Source organism: Excalfactoria chinensis, chromosome 3 (assembly GCF_039878825.1).
Source record: "Excalfactoria chinensis isolate bCotChi1 chromosome 3, bCotChi1.hap2, whole genome shotgun sequence".
Lineage (NCBI taxonomy): Eukaryota > Metazoa > Chordata > Aves > Galliformes > Phasianidae > Excalfactoria > Excalfactoria chinensis.
Window position 1 is genome coordinate 74,631,662 of NC_092827.1, and position 23,217 is coordinate 74,654,878.

A 23,217-nucleotide genomic window follows, 5' to 3' on the forward strand; every position below is an offset into this window, starting at 1 on the left:
TAAAAGCATGCATAAACAATTACACTGAGTTATAAATAATAGCTACAGGTTTGTCTTAGTCCTGATTGATGTTCTTAGATGCAAGACAAAAGGACTTTGCAGAGTGGTCCCACAGATGTGTTAACAGGGAATACATTGCATAGAGTACTAAAGTTTGAAGAGTAAGAAACCACATATTTTTTTTCCACCTGGCTTGCTCTGTTATGTTTGCGGGTAAACAAAAGCATACAATGTGTTGCCTTTTTACATTCTATGAACTAATTCAACTGAAGTGTATCCTTTTCTTTTCTAAACTCCTTATCAGCCGAGCTTTTGAAAAACAGAAAGCTTTGCTGTATTTTGTTTGTACTGACACAGGGCTGAATTTTGTCAGCTTCCTTCCCTTTCATTTAATGGAAAGTTTACAGCACTTGCACCAATTTCTTCCAGGAGTCTGGTACAAATTCTTCTGTAGACAGAAAGAATGTCCAGAGCGCTGCAACTACAAACCTTTTCATCCTTTTAACAACAGAAAATTGTTTTTAATCTCTCTTCCACTTCATATGGGCTAGAAGAAAATGCCCAAACTTGCCTCTACAGACAGCTGATGCCTGAGCATCTTGAAATGTGCTTGAAATAACCATGTGCAGAATAATGCCTAGCAAGGACTGGATTGCAAAACTCATGCATGTTTCTGAGCTGTTCAGCAAAGATTACCACCAGTACAGGGAAACTACAGGGGTCTTTGTAACAGCGAATTTATTTTGTATTAGTCCAGCCTATAGGTCTTTATTAGATTTAAAGGTACAAGGTAAAACAACATAGAAAACTGATTTGATTTAAATAAATAGTGTCTGTCTTCAGTTTGGAGATAAAGGTCTTCAGAAGTGAGCACTCTTATGTGTTCAGATAGTGTATGGCTGCATGTCTGAGTGCAGCTTTGACTATAGGATTCTTGTAGGACTCACAGTAAAAAGGATGGAGATCACTGAAGCGATCTCTAAAGCAAAAATTATGCCAGAGTTCTCCCTGATTTAACTGGAGCAGGAACTTCAATGCCAAGTCAACTGTGCCCTCTTAGTCAGGAGCAGAGATCTGATATCTGTCCCATCACAAGCAGTGTAAAGCCAGCAGGAACACTTCATTGTGCTGGGTCATGTCTGTTCTGCACTGGCTCCTTCCACAGGTTTGTGGCTGAATGTCTGTGCCCAGTCTGGATTTTCTGTCATAGGCTTACTGATAGCTGGCAGACACTGAAGTCAGGTTCATGAATCCACAGCCTGGGTGTCTGTCTCATCCCTACTGTGTCATTTGGCAGCTGGCATCAGAAAAGGGATTTGGGTTTGCAGATGCACTTGACTGCTTGACACTGTGCACATCAGTCTATTGTAACTGTTTTGTCACACAGGGAGGTTTGGTACTTGAAGAATTTTATATGCAGCATTTTCTCTGTTGGTCAAATAATTAATTCATGGTTGCCAGCCTTTTGGGAAAAAGTTGTGTTTGTTTAATGATAGCTTTATACTCTTTTGTTCCTTTGTGGCTATCATATGTTGGTCAGCAAAGCAATAAAATTAGCACTATTTAAAACAAAAACAAGTGAGAGAGAACTCTGAGTATCTTCCAGCATATCCCACTAAAAGAAATGTGTTGGTTCAAATTCCACAGCAAGATGTTGGCTCTTTTATTCACTTTATGAATATCTAAACCTAGAGTTCTTATTATGTTTGTTCTGGCTTGACTGAGTCATTAGACTGCACAGATCTAACAACAGTAATCCTTGTCTTATAGCTGGATGCATATAGGTAGCTCAGTAGTTCACTATGAATGTGTATACACTACCATAAACCTGGTTTGTGTGTAAAAATACACATATAGTGATATTTTACAGCATTTTTCATTGTAGGAGTAAAATACATTGTTTCCTCTCAGGACTTTTCAGTTTCTTGATTCTCTTTAAAAAAAAAAATAAATAAATAAAAATAAAAAAAAAAAGAATGATAATTCATGGAAGATGTTTGTACTTTCCAAACTAGGCAGACATTCAGATATACTGTTGGGGCGGAAAAGTAAAAAAAAAAAGATCTAGAAAGCTGCATTCAAAATAGTAACGTCAGGAACAAATGGATTTAAATGCCTTTTAAGTTCTTGGCACTTTTTCCTTTTTAAGAAAGTTTTTAGACTAACAGCTTGAGCTACATAAACTTGAAATATTTTTCAAGTGTTTGTTTATGTGAATAGCTTTCTAATGAGGTCATAGCTGTTTTCCCGGACACAGTGGTATTTCCTCTTTTTACTTTCTTTTTTATTTATTTATATATATATATTTTTTTATTATTATTATTATTTTTTTTTTTTTTTAAACACTGCTTTCTACATTATGCCTTGAAGACCGAACAGGCATGTAAAAATCAAACCTTGCTCAGGATAATTCCAAGTTTCAGCTCTTAACATTTCACAGTCATATTAAATGACATTGAGACTGGAGCTCGGCATAAGTGTGAGTGGAAGGAACTACTAAGGTCACTGAGATCATTTAGAATTTTGAAGAAAACCTACATGAATGTCAAGAATAATCTATATGAAAAGTTCAGACTCCAAAATTAAGAAGATTCAAGAGGATACAGTAAATCCTGAATTTTTATTTAAATATTTTCATCTCCCAAGTGAGATTGAGTGCTAACAAAAACAATAGAAATCCTGACCTCAAAGCAGGTACAGTTATCACCTTTCATGTAGCTATTTCATACATGCAAGTAAGGAAACAGTCTTCCATACAGTCCATGGAAATCAACAAGATATGCAATTGCCTGCTTTTTGATTTTGACTTTGTGTCTGAAACAAGTTGCTTCCTTTATCTCAGATGCTTTGGTTTTAAAAATAATAGATTCATAGCTAACTGAGCAAATACATCTGCTAAGTAGACACTATTTTACTTCAGCTATCTGCTCTCCAGAGTCTTGGGAAAGTTGCAGAGCTTATTCTATAATGGGAAAGAGAAAGGAGGCTTCAATGAATAATACAATGATGAAACTGTGAAGTCATGACTTCCTGGTGACTAATGTGGTATAGAATGTGGTATGCTATAATTGTGTTTGTCCTACTGTGTCAAAACAGTTCTGTGATTCAGCTGTATGCTGTGAAGCTGTAAAACACAGTGTGTGTGTCCGTAGCAGGCTAAACTTAACATATCCTTCAAGTCTTTTCCCAAACATTTGGGAACTTTGGCCTGTCAGTTTGGATTGAATCATAAGTTAGGGATCTGCTGTACAAGAAATAGTCAAGTCAGAGAAATAGTCACGTCTTGCTGTGTTTTAAAAACACTGAAATGACTAAATAATGGTCATTACAATGGAGATTATTTTTATGTGGGGAGTACAGCAGTGAGGTGACTAGTAGGGATCCAGTTTGATTGAACCAGGTAGTGTTTGGAATTCATATCATGCAATCCTAAAATAAATATATCTTTTTCTAACTACTGACAACAACAAGAAGAAAAACAAGAACAGGAAGCCCACCAGACAACTCTAAGGCAATTTTATCCACTTGTGTACTAAAATCTTGTAGAAAGAGATTGTTCTTAAAAACAACAGAAACTCGCTTTTTAACATATATTTAAAAAAAAAAAAAAAAAAAAAAAAGGCATTGCTTCATTTGCTGAAATTTGAAATAGCTTCTTGCTCATCTGGAATGAAAAAGATGTAGCACCAATAAAGAAAACAACTTTCCTTCAGTATTTTAAATAAATCAGAATTCTAATTATGAATAACTAGCTGCTCTAAAAATGAATCTGGATAGCATTTCTTCCATTGTTTAAACAGACAATAACATATACTGTGTAGTTAAAAGAAAACAGATTTTTTTTTTATTATTTAATGAAGGAAAATTTAGTGGTTTCCTTCTCTCTGGTTTTGTCAGTAGCAAAATGAGTTTAACTCTTTACCATTTATTATTATCTGTAAAATACCTGACTCATTTCTTTCTTCTTTCAGAAGTGAAGCCAACTTGCATATTTAACAGCATGGAATATTATGATGGAGACATGTTTCGAATGGATGCTTGTCGCTTCTGTCGGTGTCAAGGTGGTGTCTCTATTTGCTTCTCTGCCCAGTGTGGGGAGCTACACTGTGACAGGTATTATGTGCCAGAGGGAGAGTGCTGCCCAGTGTGTGAAGGTACGGTATCTTTTAAATCCTTTTTTTGTGTCCTGCTTTTGTATTTTGTCCTTTCATTGAAAATGAGTGAAGAAGTGTTCCATATTGTTGTTGTTCTAAAATTTGTCAGCTCCTCCTTAATTTGGTTTTTCTTTTACATTTCTTGATGTGATCTTTCACATGGTCACATGTTCTGTACCTTTTGGGTGCTTTCTTCCTGAGCTGTTCCTAATTTCTGCACCAGAAATTACTCGTTTAGCTTGTAGTTTAACTTTCACTATGCTCCAAAGCAGCAGCAGTGTGTCTCTGACTGTATCTTTGCAGCCTGCTTCTTCCACTTGTTGCTCTTCTGTTCTGCTGAACAGTGTTTACAATTATAGCAAAGAACCAGGGCAATAATCTGGCTCCAGTGTTTTTCTGTTCCTCCCTTACCCTGTTGACAGTCTGCTCGTCTGCTTGTTAGGCCTGCAGTCCTCCTAAAAAAAAAAATCCTGTGGGAAATTTCACATTGACCCTCTTGCTTATACTGGAAAATATTTGACACATCTTCTGCCAGAATACAAACAGGATTCCAGGGGAGGAAGATGAGGGCTGGCGCCATACACTTGGATCTTGCCCTACTGTGGGTCAGGGTATGGCCACGACATAGAAAAAGGCCTGTGAAGCACTCCTGGTCTGCGTGGTTAAAAGTAGACTTAGGAATGACATCTCAGTAAGCAAAATAAGTTAGAAATTTCAAGTCTCTCAAGTCAAATTTCTCACTTCTGTATGGTTAGTTTCGTTGAAATGTTTCCAGTTTTCCTTTATAATCTGTGAAGTTGGTACAAAAGAAAAAAAGAAAAAAGAGTAGATAGAGTAGATCTAAGATAGAGTAGATCTACGATACATTTTGTTTTGAAAAACAAATCAGAAAATAAGAAAACCAAACATTGTAAAAAAATATAAAAATATCCAGCCATCTGTAGATACATTTTCCTTTTCTAGATCTGCTTGTTAAATATAAAATTTGAGTGGAAAAGTTTTAAAATGGGGCACTGAGTTTATGAATATCCAATATAAGTTGTCTTAACATTTTCAACAGTAAATTTCAATACTGAAATGTCTTAAGTTGTTGCCTATATTGTTGTATCTCTGTATACCACAGCGTGATTCTTTCTGTTTGGTATGTCCTCACCTAACTCTTTTTAAATAATACAAAATCATGACATTGAAGCAATTCATACGTTATATTTAGGCATAAAAGGAAGTTTAATATTTCTTGCTCTATTGCAATTTCTCTTATTTCAGACCCAGTTTACCCTGTAAATAATCCTGCTGGCTGTTACGCCAATGGTCAGATCCAAGCTCACGGAGACCGATGGAGAGAGGATGACTGTACTTTCTGCCAGTGTATCAATGGTGATCCGCACTGTGTTGCTACAGCCTGTGGGCAGAGCTGTTTGAATCCTGTCAAAGTCCCAGGAGAGTGCTGCCCAGTATGTGAAGGTGAGATCTGCATTTCTTTTGTTATACTTCATACTGTCGCGGTGACTTCTGATATGGTAATTCCTGATTTACTTTATAATTTTGGAGGATTGAAGTAGCTGTCACAGTATTTCCTGTGACTTTAACAAATTGGTTGGAATTAATTAGATGGGAATAAAAATAGATAATTTTTAAATTCTAAATTACAGCATGGTTTAGTTGCAAATGTATCTGGCCATGTTCGCTGCTTTTTTGGTCTAATATAGTAATCATTTAAGATCAATATCATTAACTAATTTGACTCCTTGCTTTTATTAAGGCTTATTAATAAATATAGGAGGAATTAGAGGATCAAAATGTTCATCTACAGCTATTACTTATAATTGAATTACTCCTAATTTCTTATTCATTTATTCACAATTCAAAATCTTCACACAATATAGCTTGAGAATGGACACAATTATACTATGAAAGCAAGGTCATTATTTCAGTGAAACTTATATGGGATGATTATTAGTTAGGAGATGCATCTTGAATTTTAGAGTTTAAAACGTAATTACATTGTGTGGAAATGCATGCAGTTTTAAAAACAAACTGAGATTTTACCTTACCTGTATGGAGCAGACTGCCTTGTGAGGTTGTGGATGATCCCTATCTGGAGGCATCCAAGACCAGGCTGGATGAAGCTTTGAGCAACCCTGTCTAGAGGAAGGTGTCCTTGCCTGCAGCAAGGGGGATGGAACTGGGTAGTTTTTAAGGTCCCTTCCAACGCACACTATTCTATGATTCTGTGATATGGCAAACACCTGCCCAACATGGCAGTGAAAATATGAATGTTTGCAAATGAATATTTTTTTTAAATCTGCATGTTCACAGTTGCATTTTTGGTAGTAGTTGCTCATCATGAAAAATACCAGATCACTCAGTTTCTAAATCATAATTCTAGACCTGTCTTCCAAACTCTATTCACAGTGTATAGGTGCTTGAAGGGGTACATGCTCAGTGAGATACCACTTATTTTTCCTGTTCCATCTCTGATGGAATTAAATGAATTTTGAAATGAATTTTGCATAACAGCTTGTCACCCTTCTTTGATTACAGTATCTGTCCATTTTCACTGGGTACTTGATGCTTAGGAGAAATCTGTGGAGCACAGACTTTTCTTGGTGCTTTTTCATGTCCAAATTCACATCACAGGATATGAAGAAGGTTTCTGATAACGTTTTAAGTCTGCCTGTGAAGTGATGAAAATTACTACTTTCACACTGAATTAATGTTATGATGAAGCAAGTTAGCAAGTTTTAATCCCCAGTGATTTCTCTCATGATGGGTATCACAGAGTATGTGCTGTCACACTTAATGTGTATGTGAGTGAGCTAGGAAAAGTAGCATAGACAGATAGAGTTATCTAAGTATTTTCTGTATGCAGTGGTTTCTTCTCCAATGGGAATGGACAAATGTCAGTGTGATACAAGTGATACAGGTGATGTAAAAGAAATGGTAGGAAGCTGTCACTGGTAATGGCAGCAGTGGCAGCAGCAGTCACTGTGTGCTGAGAAGAGCATGACGTTCCTTAAGGCCTAGTAAAGGTGGGCAGAACTGACTGAGCATGTGAACAGTTCAGATGGCAGGAGGCCACATGGAACTGACCAGGGAATTTGAATGTCGTTTGGATGTGGAATTTCGAACAGTTTGAAATGTGTAATTTTCTGAATGCTTGTTAGGGGTTTTCACTGGACTTGCAGAGAGGGTAATAATTCAGCAACCCCCAGGCCCTCGCAGATTCTCATTGTCCTGTGCTTGCAGGAGGGGTTAGTCAGGTGAAGGGCTCCAAGTTGTTTTCACTGCAGCTGCCAAGAGGGAGAGCAGAAGTATGGGGTAGGCATATGGAGGGGAGAGGTGTAGCACTGCAATATCGCAGGCTGTGCATACATTGCTTCAGTCTTTAAGTCCATGGGCAACCTTCCTGAGTTGCACTGTAGTTAGCATCTATTAGCATCAATGTCCAGTTCTGTTTGATGTTTTCACTAGCATACCTGCAAACTCAGTGGAAACTGAATACATTTACTTTCCAGACAGTGCAACTGGAAAGGGCCACCAGTATCTTGGAGAGCAGAGCATGAAATTGTTTGCTTTAAAGCAGAAAGTAGAAAAATGTTGACTGAATTCAACAAGAGAATATCTACTGAACTATATTTGGAGGAGGTTCTTCAAAAGTCCTGACCCAGGGTAATTGTTACATAGTTGTTTTCCAGTAGAGGTCTGGTGATGACTGAACAGAAATTCAAGATAGATTATCAGAGCCTTGTGAAGGCAAGTGCCATACTGAAATAAAGGCCACAGGTACACTTTGCAAGATGCCAAGTCTTGATCTCTTTGCTGTGGGTAAGTCCCTAGCTGACATCCTAAGTCCTCGGTCCTTTCCTGTACATTATTCCTCCAAAAACCACGTGGACAAGCTGACACTAGTCTGAACAGGAGTTATGAGCATAGTCTGAGTTCTGAAAAGCACATTGGCTTGGTTTATTTTAAAGGAAATTATGACTGGAATGAGAAGATATCAGCCTTCAAGTGCCTGAAAGGTTGATGCAAAGTAAAGGCAAGAAACATATTTTGCAGTATCTTCTGAAAATAATGAATTTGAGTTGCAAAAGGGAAGATATGTATTAGAGAAAGGTAGATAGTTGTTGAGGAAAACAAAATTCCTCCTGTGGAATGTTTTGACTGAGACTGTCATTTTGCTTCATTTAGGGAATCTGCTTTGTTTGTATTTTCAGCCTCAGTGAGAGGAGATGCTCTCAGGAAATTGCATACATAACTGAAAGTAGTTACAATAGCTGATATGCAGTTTTCAGTGTTTATGCAGGTGATGACTGTTACTCAACAACATACAGTTGTTTTCTTCTTAAAGTAAGCATAAAAGCGATCAAAGTCCTTTTGGAAAGAACTCTGGTTACTCTGTGCCCACCCATCACTTGTTGCCAGTTTTCCAATATAGCAATGCACGTGGATTATACTTGTGCAAGATATGCATGGATAAAAGTCCAGGATGGGAGCAGGGGGTGGCTAATTTGAGGTAAGAGTGTCTGGGCAGGAGTGAGGGAAAAAAAAAGGGCCAATTGATAAGGCATGAGGACAGAGAGACAGTGCAGAAGGAGGAACAAGACAGGGCAATATCAAACACTCATTCCAGATAATAAGAAGTTGCAAAGCTAGTGTTAGGTTGCCTTTAAAGATGAAGCCCAGTGCCTTGCAAAAATAATTTGTGCAGCTTTTTCTCCCTCTGGAAAAGGTTGCTTTCTCCCCTTGCAGAAAAGAGATGATTCCAGACAAAGCCAGATGTTTTCTCTATTATTTCTTCCTTCATCAGCCAGCACCCATCCTTGAGCTCTTCAGTCTATGCTGGTTTTCAAGGCAGCCATCTCCTTTCACCAGTCAGAGCTGGGAACAGCAGGCCCATCATGTTCTGTGGATCGAACACAAAGATTTAGTTTTAAGCTTCTGATGGATGCTTCTATAGAACTTCTGTAGCTGCTGTAATGATATTGGTGCTTAGGGATTTGCTTTTGTTTGTTTAATCTATTATCTACTTAGTCTGTTTTTTCTTTCTTTGTTTTCTAGACTGTCTTCATAAAGAGACAAGGTTTAGGTAATCACATTAGCCCTCTGTGCTTTCCTCACAGTTTTAGAGCCAGTGGTCACTTACAACGCACAGAAATCTCAGAGATAACACATTCCTACATATTTAATGAAAGCAGATAGGTAGTTAGAAGGAGCAGAGTGTGAAGTTTGGGGATGAACTCATACTTTGTTATCCCAAGTTTCTTCATGGAAGCTGGTTTGAGTGCTTGTCCTATTGTAGGAAATGGATCCGTAGGTAATCAGGCTTTTCTTAGTGCTGCTTTTCCTGGAGCTGTTTGCTTCTCTTTTGGATTACCATTTGTTTTAGTTCCTAAATGTTTAAGCAGCAATTCCATTTGTAATGAAGTTTTTAAAAAATTGGATACTACTGGAGCTTCAAATAGCTATTAGTGTCAATATGTAACACCAAACAAGCTACACTGACATAAATAACCATGCCTTCCCCATGCCATCTGCAAACAGGAGTAACAGTCATGTTCATAGGAAGTAAATATTGAGTGGAGTATTAGGAAAATGCTTGGTTCTTTGAAAAGAAGGTAATAAATACAAGTACTGAGAATTTGGCACTGATACCAAAAATGTCTCTTAAGAATGTTGGAGGCTTCCTACATTCCCTTGTTTCTCCCACAGGCTCAAGCTACAGATAGGGAAAGCTTGCAGCCAAGTCAGTTGATGTATAGTAGTTGGCTGTCACCCAATGAGTCGTTCTGCGTGAGAGCTCTCAGGTACAGGTGGAAGGGTTCCAGCATAAGCTATGAATGAGAAATTAAGTGTTAGACAAAGTCCTCTCAGTGGACTTTCATGAATAAGGACTGCATTACTTCGCTGTCATAAAGGCTGACACTTTATCTTTGCAAAAAGAAATTAACTTTTTCATCAATAAAGGGCTCCAAACTGTAGCTGAAAAGTAATTCAGTTCAGTTCCTTTAGTGTGTCCAACACATCATTAAGTAAAAAAAGGCACCATAGTCCCATGAAAAGAAATTTGATGCATTCACAATGAAGTCAGTAGTAGAGAACAGTGTTCACTGGCATAGGATTTGGACCCAGGCATCTACTTAGAGCACGAAGTACAAGTTATTGTTCAGTGTCAGCACTGTAGGTCTAGATGGGTCTTTTCATCAAAGTCAATTAAGAGATTCAAACGCAGTGCTGTAGAGAATTGAGCTTACTTTTGCCAAATCATGATTTAGTACAGCTTTTTTAGACAAGACAAGACAGTAGAGATTGTTTAACCACGCAGCCCAGGGTTCACTGAGACATTCTGTCAATGAAAGTCTTTGCATATAAGAAAGTCAGGAATGCTAGACAAATGTAAAATAGAATCTTTCCCTTGTTTTCAGTGATAAAGTTTATCACTTTTAGAAGATGGCTGTTGAAAGGATAAATAATCTGTGAATCCAGATTACATATATGTATATGTATATCTATCTCAGTGCAGCTAAGGATTTCTTGCTTTTAAAGAACCGTATGGATCATCTAATTAATTCTTTTTGGTGCCTACAGCTTTCATAGATTTGGCCCAGATACACAGTAATTTAGTGTGTTGGTAACACAACCTCATGATGATAACTGAATGGCCTTATCTAGTTGGACATTTCTTTATAAATAAGTTTAACCAATTCTGCTTTAATAAATGTGGTTATTACTCTGTGTCATTTTACACTGGGTTGTCAAAAAAATAAGCCTCGTGAGTATTAACATCTATTTAATGAGAGTCTGTACCTAAAAACCAGAAGGACTGATTGCACCAGATAAAAGCTTAAAAGTTAGCATCTTGGGAGTAGTAAGTTTGTATTTTGATTGCATCACTCACACACATGCACCATTGCTTCACAGGAGGCTTCTTCAAAGGAACAATAAAATGTCTTGGATTATAATAGTTGCCTTTGAGAAAAACAGATTGTATCTAAGTACTTTCGGGTTAACAATAAAAATAACATTTGAAATTAACAGTCTTTCTGCAACAGGGAGCCATGTGTTTGGAAGTACTAATATATTAATGAGTATATTTTCCGTTACTTCTTTGTGACACTAAAATAGATTTGCAGCTTAAATCTTTGCATACATTTTACATTATGTAATAGCTAAACATTGATAGTTAACACAGACAGCTAAACACTGGGAGGGGTGTGTGTGTGTGGGGGGGAAATCCTGCGAGTCATTAGGGATTTCAAGCCCAGGAAGGAAATTCTCTTGCTCAGGACTCGGTACTGATATTTTTCATGTAATGGACTGGAGGGGCGGGGAAGCCTGGAATGCTAACTATGAGGATGGAAAACATTTAGTCACTCTTGGAATGATATGAATGTTTTTACAGGAAGCTTAAGTAAACACACATGCTGCTGCTTAGTAGGCTGCAGTTAACTTTTTTGGACTGCAGACAGAAGTCAAACAAGTATATAGACTCCAACGAAAGGCTGTCGAGCAGCACACCCTTCTGGACCAGTTCACAGGCAGTTATTGGGTAAAACATTTGGTATAGAGCTAGACTGTGGCTCACTCATGCTTTTTCTTAACTTTTATAGTAAATGCTTGAATGCATTGAGTCTATATTTCTGTAAGTCTGTTGGCGTTGGCTTTGTAGGATCAGAGCGTCTTAATCCTAATATACAGCTTGCGGTATAAAATGCTGCAGAAGAGGGAGCTGCTCCACTTTCCCCAAACACAGGCAGGCTTTTTATTACTGCTATTGGAGGTCTTTGTTCATGTGTAGAATGTGATTTTGACTCATTTTTCCTCCCTCCCTCCCCTAGAACACATTTCAATTTCACACACTGTGACATGCTGAGCTTTCCAGAATCCTGTTCTGGTACATTCACATTGGCTAACACTTTATCCCAGTGTCTCAGGACCCATCAATGCTGAATCTAAATGCAGTGCTATTTTATGTGAGTTGCTTCTCTGGAGATAAAAATTAAATGCATGCACCACAAAGAGTTATATTTTGAGTTTGTGGCTGTGTACAATGAGACTTTTTATATAAAATTTCTTACTGTTGTCCCTCCTAATAAAAAATAGTAATAATAATAATTTTCATAATTAATTATTGTTAAGAGTACTGGAAATATCACTGGTTAGATTTTACATATGGAATTTGGAGGGAATTATTATTTTTTTTCCATTTATACTAAAAAGGAATTGTGGTCAACACATTTGGTCCAAAGGGAAGAGGGGAAAAAGAAAGTATGAGGGCTACTTTGAAAGTAATGCCTCCTGTGTTATTACCTGGCCTACTACATCAGAAATGGGTGTTGGTGGATTAAACCTTCTTAACAATGTTTCATTAATGATGTTGCCGTGCAACAGACGGCAGTAGAAGGGCAGTCTGACAAAGTGGTGTCTGATGTGGAAGTGGGTATTAGCAAACAGAGGGGTGTCACTGAACTCCTCCATGTGGAAAAAAAATGTCACCTGTTGACATTCATCAACATTTCCAGAGACCGAGCAGTGGATGTGAACACAGTGAGGCTGTGGGTGGTGCATTTCAGCAGTAGCAGTGGTGATAGCGGATCATCTCTGCTGGTGCACCTTTATGAGAGCAGCATGAAAGCTCTTGTTCTATCATTGGCAAAAAATGCATAGCTAATGGTGGTGAAAAACATGTAGAAAAACAGTGACTTGTAGCTGCGAATTTGTTCTCTCCAATAGAGTTATTGCGTTTTTTGTCTGTTCTCATTTTCATGGAAATAAATAGGAGGCGTTATTTCAGAGCAGCCTACACCCATTGTAGTGTTCACAACTAGACATAAAACTTTTGTGCTATTCTCTGTTTCAAGGTTCCAACTTTTTTAATAATACACACATGAAATTAATCAATTTTATCTAGATGCCTCTAGCAAAAGCATTAACTGGTTCACAGTAGTAAAACGGGAATATGAAAGACTGAAAGCAGAGCTAGCACTGAATGCTGATGTATACAATCCCACTTCTCATGCTACAGTTGCAGCTTTTAAATTTAGGATTATTTTCATGCCTGGTGGCTTTTTGTACTGTATGACCAATAGATATATTTGAGAAATTTGAGTTACTATTGATATGAGCTTGTACGTTGAAATTATTTTGATTATAATTAAGCTTTTTGAAAGTACAAATGCTTTCTCTTTGAAAATCACTGGCAGCTTTGTCTTCCAATTGCATGAGCAATAATTTCCAAATAATTCATCAAATTAATTGTTTTGTAGTATAATGCATGTGTATTATATAGTAACTATCACTATACTAGACTATAATAACTATCTGAAAATTTGGTTTTGTACGTGATAGTAATAGTCAGCTTACAAGCTTTGAATAAATACAAATAGGATACAAAACAGTATTTTAGGAGGTTCCAGGGACATAATTTTTATATTGTCTATTAATGAAAAAATTGTTGGTTTGGTAAAGATTTGTTAAGTCTTTTTTTCCTCTTTAATTCTGAATTAGGTACTTGGGTAGTACTTTGCAATCTTTCAATGAAATTGACAAAATCCATTTTTTTTGAGTATCCAAAGAAGACCTTTTTGAAAGCTAATTTTTAATCTCTATGTTAATGTATCTATAGAGCTTACAGTTTTATAGTTTTGATTGTGTTTCAGTCAGGCAGACTGAAATGTTTTTTGTTAATGTGAAGTTGGTGGTAAATTCTAGTTTCATATAGATAAAAGTGTATATAAAAACTGTAATGAAGCAAACAAAACAACACGTAGATCCATAGATCACTTGTATGTACTTGTAGTCAACCCATAGTCTGTTGCTCTAATTTATTATTATGGCATGTGCAAATGGGTCTCTAACATGTTTGGGAAACTACAGCAAATGTTGGTAAGAGTTGTTAGCTTTGAAGCATATGTGCTTAAGAGTAATACTGAGTCAAACTGCACCGGGAGCACAGATGAAGTGATTAAGAGGGGAAATCAGACCCCTGTGTCTGTTAAGTTGGAATAATCACTGTTCTTGAATCAAACAAAGTAATTTAGTGTAGGTGTTTGATTTATGCTAATGTCTTCTACACTTCTGTGTCAAGAAACAATATTTTTATAGTAGTAGTAGTTTTTTTCTTCTATTTTGAAAGGACAGTATTTGCAAGTGGAATTAAAATCTGGGCTGATTTAGTAGTGTCAACTATCTGTCCTCTTACATTTGTAATTATTTTGTGTTAAGATACACAGTTCAGATTTCTAATGATCAATCAGAAGCCAGAATTTTGTGTTTGCTATTAAATTCATTCATATTTAACAAAGTCAAATATAGCAACTTGAACATTAAACAATATGTTAAATATGATTACTTCCTTACTTAAAGCCAATTTTGTTAAAGACTGGAGTAGGAATTTCCCTGATGTAGTTTTACTGAAAGTGTGAAACGAGGCCTGTTTTGAGTTTAAATATTGCCTTACAAATTAAACAAAGCAAAGAGCTTAAGTACTTTCATGTCTTAGTAATAATAATGGGCTGAAGAAGCTGTTCTTAAGGTATTAGCATATAGATGAACAATAAGGTGGCACTGATTAAAGGTGGTTGTGGCTGTCAGCAAATAACATTTTGTAGAGAACTACTGTTTTAAGTGCCTGGAAGAAGTTTTGCTTCTTGAATGGAAAGCTACTTCTTAAGTCACTGCATATATTTCTTTACCGAATAAGGAAGACAATCTGTACTTGGCAAAGGAATACAGAAACAAACAGAAATTGAAATATTTATCTGTGCATTTCACTTTTTTGATCCACGAAGGATATTACTGCTTTCACTAGAGAACTGAAGTTCTTAGAATCACACAAGCTGGAAGGACCATTAGGGATTATCCAGCTCTACCTTCAGTTACAGAACGTTGTTCAGGACTTGTTCTAATGAAGTTTGCAGTATTTTCAAGGACAAAAATCCCCAGATTTCTTTAGTACTCCATCACAGAGTTTGACCACTCCGTTTAAAAAGGAGAACAAAACAACTTGTATCAGATTGTAATTTCTCTTATTTACATTTGTGTTTGTTGCTTCTCATCATCCCCTTGGCCACTCCCAAAATTAACTGGGCCCTCTATTCTCCTATTACAAAGTTTCAGACAGCAGAAGAATCACCCCATTGCCTTGAAGCCCCAATCTCTCATCCCCTCTCTTCTTACACCACCTACCCCAGGCACTGACCAGTTTGGTGGCCCCATGCTGGACTCCCTCTGAAATGTCAGCCTTTCTCTTACTAAGGATGCCAAAGATGGACATTACACCATATATGGTCTCACAAGTGATAAACAGAGGAGAAGCATTGCTTCCCTGAACCTGCTTGCTTTGCTCTTGCTGGTACAAGAAGTCCTCTCATCCTTCACACAGACCAAAACTGAACACTTACTGTTCTCTTATAATACATGCAGCTTTGCTGTGATACAGTTAAGTGGAATCCCACTTCTTTTGCTGTTATGAACTCACTACCCAAAGTTCAAATTTTAAACAATTTAAAAGTGTGGTAGGCAAATGCATATAACTGATATCAGCCTTAGGGGGCACTTCTGTATTTTTTTTCATCTCACTTTATAACTAATTAAATATTGTAAATGCAGTCTCCAAAGTTGGAAGGAAAAATGACATCTTCAATGAATTGTTCATTTTTGACATTCTAATGAAAAACTGAAGTCATGAGAATGCTGCAGATGGTCTCAGATTCATTTTTGCTCTTGTTTTCCATGGCTTCAGCAACCATCAGTGTATTTGTTTTCTTTCTTTTTTCATCAATTTTAAATGTTCAAACTGTGCGTATAAGAAAATTCTTATCCTTAGAACCTTTCTCCCTTGCTGTCACTGAAGCATGGAAAAATCAGTTTCTGTCAGTTTCTGAATACTTCAGTACTAGTACTCATCCATGTATAACAAGATCTGTGTATGACAGTGGCTGTTGCTTCTGTCAGAGGCACAGTACAATACCTGGATGGACCATCCTGTCCTCTTCTATATATTTCACATTTTTAACTGAAGAAAATGACAACAGTTGTGTCACATCTCTCGTAATAGAAGTGGAAGGTCTCGGAAATCAGAAAATAGCGGAAAGAAATGCTTTGAGGATTGGTTAGAAAACTGACAGTGGCAATATGGTCTTATTCCACCTTGAAAATTTCCTTGTGTGTTACACTGGAGTTTTGTGGCATTATTGCTAAGGTAGGTCCAGAAAGACAAAGCCAGTTCCAGGTATTGGTGGGATATCACTGTCTTCCTGCAGGATGCTTTGACTTCAAGTTAGGATGAGTGAGATATGGGGATTTGATCATGCACTGTGGAGTTTTTTCAGTGGGTCAGACTGACAGGTCACGAGCAGCTGGAATATCCACTGTGGATTTTGTAACTTCTGAGGTGACTTTTAAGTAAAATGTTAGGTGCAGAATTGTGTTGTATCTGTGTTTATGCTTTCTTTGATGCCTCAGATAGGTCTGGATCTCAAATAGTGATTTAAATCTGCCTCCAGCTGAGAGCAGCCTCGCTTTTGCCTCATCCTGAGATGGAGGGGAAGAGTGGGCAGTGGTATTGTGTAGCAGACTTAACTAAGGCCATGGTTAAATGTTAGCAATTTGTGGAACAATACATTCCTATTGCCTTCTTTCTTTACCACTTTTAAACATAAAGTCAAGAACATTTTCTTTTTGATGTGACATGCATATACCAATTTTGTACCCTGCTTGATTTACTGCTGTAGAATTGCTCTCGTTAACTGAAGAATATTTATCGCAAAGTGAAAAAGCAGAAAAAATGAATTCAACATTTTGATCATCCTTATAGCAAGCAAATTAGTAATCCTGTGCACTGAAATTCAGCATAGAAAATGTTATGCTCAGAGAGAGTACAGGGAAACAAGATATGCTAATATCAAGCTGCATTTAGACTTACTCATAAACACTTTACATCAGCAGTATCTGTGTTCTATTAGGAAAACAAAAAACAAACAAAAAAAAAAGCGTTGTTTTCAAGCAGACTCTCATCAATCCTTTTCTCTTTATTTTTGCCTTCCCTCTTTCTTCATTATAGTTTTATTGTTGTAAAATACATAAAGAGAAATAGCGTATGCTTTTCTCACCAATCGTCTGTTCATTTGTGCACTGGATCTTTCTTCTGCAATTTCTACCAAGAGCAGCAGTGAAAGCCTAACTGGAATCATGTGGCTGTACATGCTTTTTCAAGCCTAACTACTGCTTGCCTATTCAAATAGCCAGCAGCCTGGCAGCAGCAAAGCTGGCTTTATTTGTTGAGTCTTGTCTAGCGAAGTGAAAAGGGCTGATACTTTTTTTTCTGGCTGCATTTTTGCACATGTGGGGGTAGGGAATGAAATTATTTCTTTTGTCCTCCACTCGCAGCTCATTGAGAAGCAGGCATGCATATAAAATTACTGTATCTCTCAGGACTTACCTTTAGGGACAGAAGGGAGGAAAAACAGATTTGTGGGCTTGCTTGGAAACACTCAGGATGCTGAGAGCAGAAAGAAAAGTGAGAGGTAACATAACAAACCACAACAAATAAAAGATTCACAAAAATCTTTTAAATTAAAATAGTAACCTTTTAATTTTGTCCCCACTTTGATACACTGAGCAATACAGTATTTCTAGGTAGCTACATTTCAAAACTGGTACATCAGCATCCAAAACAGAAGAGCATCAAAGCACAAAAGAGAGCTTTGAAAGTTGCCACCTGCTTTGGACAGCATGAGTGATACATATGATCAGTGATGTTTTTAACTACCACTGATGATAAGTATTACTGTTGCTTTTTTGTCATTCAAAGTGCCAGATTTGGGCTGTCTGGACAGTAACCTGCATGTAGCTTCAAGGTAACTGCTGTGTTGTGGTCTCTTGCTTGTTGAGGACATTTTATTTAAAGAATACAGCAAGGTAGGAATGGAGGTTTTCAGGGTAAGAATCAGATGCTAAAAATCAGTTTATTTGCAAAGATAGTTTATTATGATCTGCACTAAACAAATGGGATGAATTAATGAAGTTTTTGGAGTACATCATTTTACTGGTGTATATTGATTTGGTCTTCATTCCTAAACTAATGATCTGCTGAAGCTGCAAACATTAGATATGAGGTATGAACGTAACTCAGTCAGTTCATTGAATGAATTTGAAAAAAACACAAGCAGTTCATTGCAATTAAAAATAGTTTAGTTTGGGAATTCATTTGTTCTAAAACAAATTGCTCACTACGATTGCTTTTCCATGCTGTGCTTGCATACTCTGAGCCATGAAATGAATAGTTCACAGAAATTTACAGAATCTCTCATTTGACCTGAAAACTAATAGTCTATTAAATTCCTGGAAAAGATCTGGGGAGGGGGGAGGAGGAGTAATTCAGCTTGTAAGAGATTTGAGGATTCTACAGGCACAGAGATACCATTATCCAAATTTCCAGCTTTGATTTAAACAAAGCTGTTGGTGGTGTTTTGTGTATGGCTGATATATATAGAAACTTTTTTTCTACAAAAATTGCACAGAACAGAACTTGAATAGTGTTTTAGAACCCGCAGAAAAGTGAGGAACCTGAACCATGATCTCTGAGAGAGAAGACTAAAATCTTCTGTGCCTGTCATGCAATGCATTCTTTTTGCTCCTAACTTTGTACTTAGCTGACCTAATTTAAAAAGGATTAAAAATGTTCAACCACTGCATAAACTGTTGTGAAGGGAAGAGTAGGGCTGGAGGGAAGCTGTGAAAGCAGAACATTGTACAAGACAATGAAAGCAGAAAGGCACATTCTTGTTATGGGATAGTTTTCACTTGACTGGAAGCTATGGGTGCTGTAGCTGCCTGGTAGGTGCAGAAACAATAGGCAGAGAAATAAGCAGCTATTTTGTTTGACAGTATATACCTCTAATAACTTAATAACTGTTGAGTAGTGTTCTACTCTCAGTCTGAGAGTAACAACTGTTTGCCTCTGAGTATGGGTGATGAAATTTGCTATTCAAAGGATTTGGTCTGGGGAGGAGAGATGATATGGCTATCTTCAGTCGGTGAAAATGTTCATGCTGTATAAAACACCTTATTCTTGTAATGATTGTTTGTGTACCATTTCTCCATATTTTCACAATTGACCAATTCATCCATTTGAATTTATTTAAAATTTAATTCCTTTAAATGTTTTTGTTTCTTGAGAATCAGGAAAAATAGTAATTCAGTCAACTTAAATACTGCAATGAAAGCTCACAATTGTTTCCTTAAAAATCATGTCATTTGTGCTTCATGATGTTTAGTAGCATCTTAATAATATTCATAAGTGAATTCCTTATTACTTAAGTGACAAGCTCCATAAAAAACAAACACCCAAGATAGAAAAAACTATTCTCACACAAAAAAAGTTATTTGGAGAATAAGATTTTTCATTCCTTCTTTATTCTATTTTTTGATGGGAGCGTTGAGGTATCCTGCTATTTTCTTGCATCTTGGGTTTTTTTATTTTATTCCAGTAACTTTGTGTACTAAAGTGCAGGAATATTTCTTGCTACTGTATATGCTAAAACAAATTCCATGATGTAACATACTTAAACAGTGTCTGAAAGCAAGTATTACATTGTAAATTATTGTCTAATGATTTACAATAATACCTTCAAATTCAAAAAGCACAACTTCATACTGCAAATTATACTGTAAAAGATTATTTTTTTTGATAAATACTCCTGTTAAGTGGCTCCAAGAGATCTTTCACACACTTTGTACCTTCCATTCCCATTTGGCATTCAAAGTTTCTTCTGATTTAAATTTGTGTAGAAGTGATCTTATTCACTCAAAGAAAGATCGGATCTATTGAGCTGCATGCTTGGATTTGCAGCTTGGTAATATCAATCAACCGAGCACGGGATAAACTTTTGTCCTCTTTTAATTCCTAAGAATCGAAGCAGTTTTGATAAAACACTTCTGGCAAAAGAATGAGTAGAATAGCTTTTTTGAATTCAATGTTAAACTTAATGCAGGAATGCCGATTTTGCACTGAGCTACAATGTAGTATCATTTTTCCCTGTTCTACTATTTGAGAATTTTTATGTAGGTTCATACTGCATGTAATGAGTATATATCACTTCAAAACAAAGTCTGTTTCGTGAATTAAATACCACGAATGTTCATGAATCAGAAACAAAATTTGTTAAAAATGATTCTCTTTGCTGTTGTGTTGTCTGCCTTTTCTGATCTATTTAAAATATCAAATTGATCAAATATGTTTGTTTTATTTTTCTTGCATTTAGAGCCAACTTACATAACGATAGGTCCACCCACCTGCGAGCTTTTGGTGAACTGCACTTTGACTGAGAAAGACTGTATCTATAGTTTCAAACTGGATCAAAATGGTTGCCGCATTTGTCAGTGCAAAACCAGTGAGTATGCAAAAATACATTGGCTTACACCTGTTAAATTCTGCTGTTGCTGAAGATGTTAGTAAGCTGTTTTTTCTGTTCATACTGTTAATTGGCTGCTGCGTTACTGTATGTGCGCTTTCTATTTGTTTATCTTTAAAGGACAGGTTGCCAGTGTCTGACATTTCTTGCTTAAAATGTGTTTGGAGGTAAAACTAAATGTATGAATGCAGATAAAAATTAACAGCTAGGTAAAAAAAGAGGGGAAAACAAGTTATGATTTGGCATTTCACATTAATGTCGATGTGCCTTTTTATCAGGTTTGTGCACTTCAAAAACTCCTGTTTGCTAAACATTCTATTTTTAACATAGTTTATTGCTTTTGAGGATCAAAAATATTTGGAAATGATATTTCTAGGGGATATATGTTTCCATACAAGTGTAGCCATATGTAATTTTATTTATGTAACATATATGAATACACTTCATGTAAGATTTATACAGGCTTTAATTTGTGATCTATTCTAACCCGAGACAAAGCATTGGACCTTGTGAGAACTTTACATTTATCAGTGATAACAGTATCTACAAAGAACAGCAGAAGTGTGCTTTCTCTATGTACTTCCTTAAGAATTCAAGGTTAATGCATGAAATGTAAAGCAAGGTCAGGTTTGTTCCTGGAATTATCAAACAAAGACCCGAAGGACAACTCAGCTGGAGGATGTATCTCTTGCACCCACCAGCCCAGCTAGGAGTGCTTTAAATCCCTTCATAATTTTATTGTAGCTCTGCATCTTTCTTGTTTAGGGAGTGGCTTGGTGTTTTGCTGAAGGAGGAAAAAAAATAAGGGTTTGTTCTGGTGCCTTTATCTTCTTTTTTCTTTTTCTTGGAAAATGTGTGTTTTTTGTTTCCATGTTGATAAGGGACAGGAGACATCAACTAAATTTATGTTATTATCATAATACAGAAATAATATTTTCTAGTACATATTGTGTTCCTGGCAAGGGTGACCTTCTTAGGTTTCCACAGGAACTTGACAGAGGTCCACATCTATTTCCTACTTTTTAAAATACGGATAGGAGTTTCCCCTATTTATAAAACACACAGTGCTGTTTATATCATTTGTTCCAGATTTGTTTTAGTTGTATCTTAGTTGATTAAGTGTGTTACTTACTAGTTCATGTTGTTTCAACTATGCACAACAGCGGGTGTGCTGCACATTCTGCATCCTCTCTGGAGAAGAGTAAAGAATTTCATCTTAGGATCGTATGACTCAATGATCAGTTTGAGACACAGCAACTACAAGAGTTTATACAACACAGAAATGGTGCCTTGAAATGAAGTCATAAGCTGATGTGTCAGAAGTATCGGTGGATAAAAGAAAAAGCACCCTCTTCAAGGGTAGATAAGGCACATGCTTTATTTCCATCACATACTTGCCTTGCCTACAAAATTAGAAAGTTCTGCTTTTACCAGTGTTATTTGATTTTTTTCTTTCTTACTGCTGAAGTATTAACTGGACTGAGGGGGAGCATTTCCTGTTTGACAAAGAAGGTAGACATACTCATAAAGTTTCCACATGTATGCCTGTGCATTCAGTCCTGCCTTTCAGTTTATTGCACAGGAGGCCTGTCACTCCAGAGTATTATTTCTTTTGTCCCAGACTGTCAGGCTGTACATGTATGCTTGCTGCATCCCAGGACATCTCTGTGCTTTCTTGGAGTGTTTCTGATTAATACTGTTTAAGAACCTATTCAAGGAGATTTTTCTCTTGCCAGATTTGCTTGCAATTATTTTCATTTTGCAGTAGCAAACTGTCAGAAGCAGACTTAATAGTATCATTTGTCTGTCATCCTTTTTCTCAGTTAAATAACTTGAATTGTAGATTGCTTAAAAATCTCCCAAGTCATTCAGAGAGAAGAAACCTTTATTTACTAAAGAAGGGAAGAAAAATTACAGCTTGGTAGTCTTCATCAATGGTGGGATATCAGTCAAAATGACAGGGATAGAATTTTTCTGTCAAGTAATGTTTCTCGCTTGCCAGACTCTGGACAAATGACTGCACGAGGACCAAGAAGAAAACAGTTTGAGGTCACATATAATGAAAACATACTGTTCTATTTCTCTGTACTTTCAAGTCTAAACTAATTTAGTTGTATCTTGGCTCTCTAAAAATGTAAGAATGTGTATTACCTTGGGTTCACACAGACACATGTGGATTTACATCTAAATTAATTTGAGAGTATCATTATCTTTACACGGCACTCTGTTTGCTGATCTGAGCTGCCCAAATGAGTCATATCTAGTACCTGAGTACAGAAGGTACACATACTTCTTATTACTGTTTGAAGTCATCTTATCCATCTTATCCAAGCTCTACTAATGTCCTTTCAATGGCATTTCCACTTTTGCTAACTTCTCTTTAGCTATCTTCACTGAGAAATATATACTTCTATTCATTTCAGTCAGGATAAAAGCCAAATTACAAAGAAGAAAAGAAGAAAGTGCATCAAATCTATAAATGGTTCCTCATTGTTATCTTCATTTACATTTCTGTAGCTAAAAATCTACACAGCAATTTTATTTTACATGATAATGTACATATGGTATCATGAAGCTTGTGCGGTGCTTTATTGTAATTTAGATTAAAGTTTATCCAGCTCATTTCAAGTGGACTACAGAATGAG

At 36.6% G+C, this 23,217-nt stretch overlaps 1 protein-coding gene across 1 annotated transcript in view; it reads left to right on the top strand.

The window, feature by feature from the left end:
- CRIM1 (cysteine rich transmembrane BMP regulator 1) overlaps positions 1–23,217 on the top strand; it is a 160,095-nt gene that overhangs the window by 107,242 nt on the left and 29,636 nt on the right. The window contains exons 6-8 of the mRNA XM_072333167.1: positions 3,972–4,154; positions 5,421–5,618; positions 20,423–20,551. Of these exons, the coding sequence (XP_072189268.1) occupies positions 3,972–4,154; positions 5,421–5,618; positions 20,423–20,551 (510 nt within the window). The remainder of the gene's footprint in view (positions 1–3,971; positions 4,155–5,420; positions 5,619–20,422; positions 20,552–23,217) is intronic.